The sequence below is a fragment of the Colobus angolensis genome, unplaced genomic scaffold (assembly GCF_000951035.1).
Source record: "Colobus angolensis palliatus isolate OR3802 unplaced genomic scaffold, Cang.pa_1.0 Scaffold78, whole genome shotgun sequence".
Classification (NCBI taxonomy): Eukaryota; Metazoa; Chordata; class Mammalia; order Primates; family Cercopithecidae; genus Colobus; species Colobus angolensis.
This window is the reverse complement of record NW_012121598.1, coordinates 3611436-3619152: the sequence shown is the minus strand read 5'-3', so window position 1 is coordinate 3619152 and position 7717 is coordinate 3611436. Positions and strand designations below refer to the sequence as shown.

Here is a 7717-nt window from a genome sequence, read left to right as displayed (position 1 = left end):
AGAAAAGTAAGAAAGAAAACTTAAGATAACATTGAAAAAATATTTCTAAATTGTACAAAATATTGGCAAATAATTTAAATTATAAATTATATCTTTGAAATTTTTTTTTGGCATATCCAAAAAAGCACCAAACAGTATTACGTGAATATGTCATTCTGCTACACAGTCAATTGATAGCTGTAGGATAAGATATTCTAATAATGTTCTATGTGCTTTAAATATAAATACTAGTGGTTTAGAACATATTATCTATTCATTCAGCAAGTAGTTGTTAAATATTCACTATGTATCAGGCAGTGTACTGGGCCCTAGAAGTCTGAATAGACACATTCTTTGCTTCTTTAACAATACTTTATAAACTGTAGAAATTTAAAAGGCTAGAAATGTTTACAAAGTCATATATCTCATGGATCATCACACATTCTTTGAAATGTGTATTGCCAAGACCTTAAATCAAGAACTTCCAACCTTCAGGATTTAAAATGGTGGGCACTGAGACCTCCTGACTGGTTGCTCATCAACTTATTTTGCCCCACATTTTCTTATTCTTGAAGATATCAATGAGTGCAAGATGATTCCCAGCCTCTGCACCCACGGCAAGTGCAGAAACACCATCGGCAGCTTTAAGTGCAGGTGTGACAGCGGTTTTGCTCTTGATTCCGAAGAAAGGAACTGCACAGGTCAGTGAATGAGCCTCAAGGGCCAGGAGAGGGGACATCCTTTAAAACTCTTTATCCTTAACATATTGCCACAAGAATTAAGGCTGTCCTGAGACTCATTTGCTGCCACTTGCTGTTTTCATGCAGACATTGACGAATGCCGCATATCTCCTGACCTCTGTGGCAGAGGCCAGTGTGTGAACACCCCTGGGGACTTCGAATGCAAGTGTGACGAAGGCTATGAAAGTGGATTCATGATGATGAAGAACTGCATGGGTAAGTTTGGAAGCATTTGATCAACACAGAAAGAGAAGGATTCCATGAAGCTTTGATGGCTCATAGCCTACGTCCCAGGTTCTTCCTGTTGCCCCAGTGCACTGGGCTCCAGACCAGTGAGTTAGGAATCAGTCTGCAACAGAGGGAGACTGAGGTAGAAAGAATGAGGGAATTCATGTTGTGGGTTTGTGGGTGATGGTGGAGACCAGTTGTGGTCCTTGAGATGTGAGTTTAACACCTAGAATGGATACCCAGGGGGAAGAGAGGACAATTGAAACAGAAGCTATAGTAGAGGTCCCTTTACAGGATGTCTGTCCAACACTTCTAGAATAGGCAATTGGTAAGCTCGTTGCTTTAGGTCTGGTTTCCTAGAAACAAAGTTTGAAATGGAGATTCTTGCAAAAGTGTTATTTCTTTCTGTGAGCAAGTTCTGTCAGAAGGTACTTGTCAGGAAGTGAGGAAAGCAGGGTAGTGCAGGAGAAGAAAGTAAACCAAGAGTTTGGCTGCATTTTGGCTTTAGTCTGATCCTGCAGGAAGCTCTGGTGTATGAATAGCACCAGAGAGTTGTCCCACCTTGAGACAAGGAGGTCAAGATGGACACTCAGCAACGGGCGGGGGAGGGGGTGCTCTGGTCTGGTAGAGGAGATGAGGCCCCCACCTTTCACACAGTCATTTCCATTTCGCAGATATCGATGAGTGTCAGAGAGATCCTCTCCTGTGCCGAGGTGGTGTTTGCCATAACACAGAAGGAAGTTACCGCTGTGAATGCCCGCCTGGCCATCAGCTGTCCCCCAACATCTCTGCATGTATCGGTGAGGAGGAAGACTTTCACACCATTGACTTGAAGTCAGTTGTTTGAACGACATCGCTGCCGGAGTTGGAAGCTTATGTTTGGGTGTTTGTTCTTCTTATTTTCCCAACAGACATCAATGAGTGTGAGCTGAGTGCACACCTGTGCCCCAATGGCCGCTGCGTGAACCTCATAGGGAAGTATCAGTGTACCTGCAACCCTGGCTACCATTCAACTCCCGATAGGCTATTTTGTGTTGGTAAGTTCTATATTTTATTTTATTTTATTTTATTTCATCTCTTCCTAAAACACTCAGTGTACTCTGAGTTTTGTTTTCATCACACTTTTACTTATCTTTCTTGTTTCCCTGCAATATTCTTTTTATAGTGGCTCACGATCTTTGGATCTCATCTCCATTATCTGTTTAAAGAGCCAGTTAAATGAAGGACATAGGATGTTTTAGCTCTAATAAGCATAATTTGACCCATGCCGTTTGGATGGGGAACAGTAGTAGCATGTGCTTTGTCTACACACACGCATACCAGTGCACATTAACAAATGGTAACTGACCACCTGAAATAAACTAAACACAGTGAGTGCTGTAGAAAAGACAAAAAGGCTGAGGTGAAATCTCTGCCCTTATGTGGTTTAGATTGGCTAAAAGATTTCAAAAAATAGCTATTGGAAAGAAGACCATGGAATGTTCGTATCTTACACTGCAGTTGAGGCTATGCCTGGCACTCCTTAAAGATGGGTTTTTGTGGGACAAGAATTTTGCTTTGTGGTCAGCCCTCTGTAGGTTTAGTCGTGCTGTGAAGAGTGGCACAGACAGTCCTGTGGCTTTATTGTGCCCCGAGTCAAAGTGAAACTTTGTAGAAACTGCCAGTTTTTGCCTGGTTTGGGGTGTACACCATGTGGAACTGCCAAGTCTCACATGGTTTCCACCCAAAACCATAAATCAGCCCAAATTTTTCTGAAACATGGCCCAGGACAACTCAGAACTTCAACTCAGATTATTGAAAAAGATTGGAACCTCAGCCAATCACACTGAAAATTTTAAGTTTATAAGTGAATCTGTGGCTAAGAGAATTTCATCCACGTGCCTATTATCATAACTGAGATGTGTTCTCCTAGCACCCAGTACTTCTCCTGCATTGCAAATGGCACATCATGCATCGTGCAATTAATTGTTCATCTGTCTTCTGGCCGCAGTGTAATCATTTTGAAGGCATGGATTGTGTCTGTCCCATTCATTATTAGATTCTCATCTCTAGCACATAGTAGGTATGTCATTAATGTTTGTTGAAGGAATCAAACAGTGACTGCCAGTTGCCCTAAAAAGTGCTTTCCCTCCTTTTTTTGACCTATGCCTGGAAACTTTAAAAATGTGTCATGCCCATAAACACAGAGGGAGGTGTGTTAACCCATTTTTGTGATACTAGAACATAATACCTGAAACTGGGTAATTTATAATGAACAGAAATTATTGGTTCACAGTTCTGGAGGGTGGGAAATCCAATATCAAGATGCCAGGATTCTGCGTGGTCCGTCTTCCTACATTATCCCATGGCAGAGAGCATGAGGGTGAAAGAGAGCAAGAGGGGGCTGAACTTGCTCTTTTATTACAGCACCGATCCCACCATGAGGGTAGAGCCCTCATAGGGTGATTACCTCTTTTAAAGGTCCTGCCTCTTGAATAGTGTTACAATGGCAATTAAATTTCAACGTGAGTATTGGAGGGGACAGACATCCAAACCATACCAGAAGGTGATTTTATTTTCATTTCTCTTAGACATTGATGAATGCAGCATAATGAATGGTGGTTGTGAGACCTTCTGCACAAACTCTGAAGGCAGCTATGAATGTAGCTGTCAGCCCGGATTTGCACTAATGCCTGACCAGAGATCATGCACCGGTGAGTAGGTTCTAGCCTCATGTTGAATCTGTCAGTGGGTTCCTAAGTAAAGTAGTTTAGGGCCCAGGCTTTAGAGTCAAGCAGGCTTGAGTTCACACCCTTGTTTGTCATATATTTTAACTGTATCCTTGATCAATAAACCTAGTATTAGAATCCTCATCTATAAAATGGAGTTCAAATTGGCTGCATAAAATAGTATTTACAGAGCTTACCATAGTACCTGGCACATAATAAGTGGAATATAAAATACATTTTCCTTCATTGACCAGACTTTTGATGTTTTGGCCTAATTCAGTGCAACTCCAGGTTTATTCCTTGAACCATCAGCAATAGCATCACCTGAGAACTTGTTAAAAAATGTAAAATCTCAGGCCCCATTCCAGATCTACTGTATCACAAACTACTGGGGTAGATCTCAGTAATTTGTGTTTTCACAAGCTCTCCAAATGATTTGGATGCATGCTAAAGTTTGAGAACCAGTAGTCTAATTTATACTTCCTTTTGTATCACCCTGGCTGCAAGAGCTGTGAGCCAGGTAGAGGTGAGAAACAAAGTGGGTAATAACATAGGCTTTGATTTTGGCTTGGCTTAAGAAGAGAATTTGGATTTAGGAGCCAAAATTATTTTACTGACCTAGAAAAATGTCCCTGAAAAATCTAGATATAAATTTGGCTATAAAAATTGTTGAAAATAAGGCCAGGCATGGTGGCTCACATCTGTAATCCCAGCACTTTGGGAGGCTGAGGCAGGTGGATCACCTGAGATCGGGAGTTCAAGACCAGCCTGACCAACATGGTGAAACCCCATTTCTACTAAAAATGCAAAACTAGTTGGATGTGGTGGCACATGCCTGTAATCCCAGCCACTCGGGAGGCTGAGGCAGGAGAATCACTTGAACCCGGGAGGCGGAGGTTGCAGTGAGCCGAGATCACGCCACTGCACTCCAGCCTGGTGACAGAGTGAGACTCCATCTCAAAAAAAAAAAAAAATTGTTGAAAGTAAATATTATTACTAAGAGCATCTAAGTAGGTATGGTTATTTCAAGTGTTTCTTACCTTAAAATATTGCTAAAACACTTGATAGACTTCAGGCATTTATAATTTGACAATAAGGAAAATAAGATTTATAATGATTTTTGAATGATAAATTAAATGAGATAAAGATTTTAAATAAATAATAGCCTTTTAAGCAGGTGTGGACTTTGCCCTTGAACAGTATATTATAAATATTGAAAATTATTTTTTCCTTTTTTTACCAAGGATAACCCAATGGACTAGTTTATGCAAAGCTTCGTTTGGATTTGAGTGTTAATAGTCTTATGCTAGTAGGCTAAGTTTATTTGGCTTGGGTCAGTTAATGTTTTCTCCATGAATAATGGAACCAATATCAACAACCTGTTGTTGTTGGTTTTATTCTTTGCAGACATCGATGAGTGTGAAGATAATCCCAATATCTGTGATGGTGGTCAGTGCACAAATATCCCTGGAGAGTACAGGTGCTTGTGTTATGATGGATTCATGGCATCTGAAGACATGAAGACTTGTGTTGGTAAGCAAAGAAGACAGAATGTTTCATCTTGTCTTGTTAGTTATAAGCACTGTTAAATTACATAAAGTTAGTTTGGGTCATTGATAGAACGATTCCATAGGAAAAGTAAGGATATTTAGGGGCACAATACTCATATCTTAACCAGCATTCCAAAGAGAGCTTTCTTGTGACTATTAAATGGTACTCTTGTCAGATACGTTGTGTGGACTGACTGACTGTCAGCTCCAGATGGACATTTAATGCCTATCCGTTACTTTTGTCCACTTAACCCTCATTCTGTTGTGACTAGAGTGTAGGCTTTTTAAATGCTTGACTAAAGGCAAACAAAATTTACCTCTGACAAGAATGCAGTAAACTTTAGAACTGATCTATTTGTTTCGTGTAGTTTCTATTGTTCTGCCTTCAAATTTGATAAACTTTTTTTCTATGATATCTAATCTGACTTTCCTCACATACAGTGTATTTTTCATTTCAGGTGTTGTAGTTTTCACTTCTAAAATTTGGACTTGGGTATTTTTTCATATCTTCTGGGTCTCTGCATAATAAATTCAATAATTCCTCTAGCTGTTTGAACACATGGAATACAGTTATAATAACTTTTAGTGCATTTGTCTCCTAATTCTATCATCTGCATTAGTTCTGGGTCATTTGAATAAATTGAATTTCTTCCTTATTTTGGGTCATATTTTCCTGCTTCCTTGAGTGATTGGTAATTTTTGATTGGATGCCAGATATTGTAAATTTTGTCTTGCTGAGTGCTAGATATTTTTGTATTCCTAGAAATATTTTTGAACTTTGTTCTGAAGTATTAATTACTTGGAAACACAGAGATCCCTTTCAAAGTCTTGCTTTTAAGCTTTTAAGCTATGTTAGTCTAGGGGGTAATTTTGCTCTGTTAGTGAAGCAAGACCCTTCTGGATATTCTACCCGATGCCCTGTGAATTATGAGGTTTTCCAGTCTGACTAGTGGGAACAGGCACAATTCCAGACCCCTGTGAACTTTGAGGATTCTTCCCTCTCATTTTCTTCGGTAGTGCTTTCCCCAGCCGTGAGTAATTTGTTTCTTTACATGAATGTGCTGGTCACTACTCATCTGAATACTTGAGGAAGACTCTTGGCAGATCTCTGGCATTGCTTTCTTCTGTGTAGCTCTCTCTCCTGTCCTTTAGTCTGCCCTATGAACCCTAACGACCTCAGCCTTCCAGATACCCAGATTCATCTCCTCAACTCAGGGACACTGCCTGGTTCCATCTGGTACCCCCTCCTTATGCCATGGAGTTAAAACTTCCCTCTTCAGTAATCTGGGGCAATTGTAGAATTCACCTAGTTTGTTTTCTTTCTCTCAGGGATCACTGTCTTTTGTTGCCTAATGTCCAATGTCTAGAAAACCATTTTTAAAAGTATCTCTTGTCCACTTTTTGGTTGTTTCATTTGAGAATGTAATTTTAATCCCTGTTATTCTATCCTGGCCAGAAGCAAGACTCCAGTATTGATTATATTTAAATTTTTATCACATTTATCTTCTGAAAGCCTTTGCTGAAAATTTTGGAAGTCCTAGAAATTAAAATGAATGTCATAAAAAATAAATAACTTTTAGTTTGGAAAAGAAGTGAAATCCTTAACTGCTTACACTAAGGCAACCAGTTCATCTATCCTTTCTTTCAAAATATGAAAACTAAATTATTAGCATCATGCAGACTGAATTAAACTTTTCATCCTGCAACAAAGTATGCTGTTCTAAAAAGTTTTCTAGACTGTCACATAAACGAGCTCTAAACTCAGCACAGAGTCCATCCGTTTGTTTGATTACCTGGCTGGCTGCTTATGGGCCAGATGAAAGCCAGTCTGAATGATGAGCTTGCAATGTAAAGAATGAAGAGCAAATGTAAATTGGCCTCTAAAATTTAATAGTGTTTTTCTGAGTGAGAGCATTTTACCTTTTCTAATTTATTTGTCATAGTTATTTTATCTCAGGGGGAAAGTATGCAATGATATCAAATAGCTACATGTATTAATAATATCTATGTTTTACAGATGTCAATGAGTGTGACCTGAATCCAAACATCTGCCTAAGTGGAACCTGTGAAAACACAAAAGGCTCATTTATCTGCCACTGTGATATGGGCTATTCTGGCAAAAAAGGAAAAACTGGCTGTACAGGTGTGTTTGTTCAAGTAGAACAATAAAAAATTAAGTAGTTAAGAGATTGGTATCATAATTATAGATACATGTTTTAAAACTCACACATTTTAACTATATTAAAAAGGATTTTGCATAACATTTTTCATTAATTTAGCTACCACTTCTTTGAAACTTGTCATCATTTATATTGGATCCAAGGTGAAGGTTTTTTCTTGACCTGTTGGGGGAAAAAAGGTGTATTGAATAAATTAGCACTGTAAATAACACATTTTTTATGAGTTTAAAAATCACATTTTCTTTTTTTTTTTTTTTTTGTTGAGACGGAGTCTCACTCTGTCGCCCAGGCTGGAGTGCAGTGGCCAGATCTCAGCTCACTGCAAGCTCCGC

The 7717-nt window shown here is 39.1% G+C and overlaps 1 protein-coding gene across 1 annotated transcript in view; it reads left to right on the top strand.

Moving 5' to 3' along the window:
• Positions 1-7717, top strand: part of FBN1 (fibrillin 1) — a 207649-nt gene that overhangs the window by 127127 nt on the left and 72805 nt on the right. The window contains exons 25-31 of the mRNA XM_011928574.1: positions 555-680; positions 807-935; positions 1622-1747; positions 1859-1984; positions 3518-3640; positions 5063-5188; positions 7223-7348. Coding sequence (XP_011783964.1) covers positions 555-680; positions 807-935; positions 1622-1747; positions 1859-1984; positions 3518-3640; positions 5063-5188; positions 7223-7348 — 882 coding nt within the window. The remainder of the gene's footprint in view (positions 1-554; positions 681-806; positions 936-1621; positions 1748-1858; positions 1985-3517; positions 3641-5062; positions 5189-7222; positions 7349-7717) is intronic.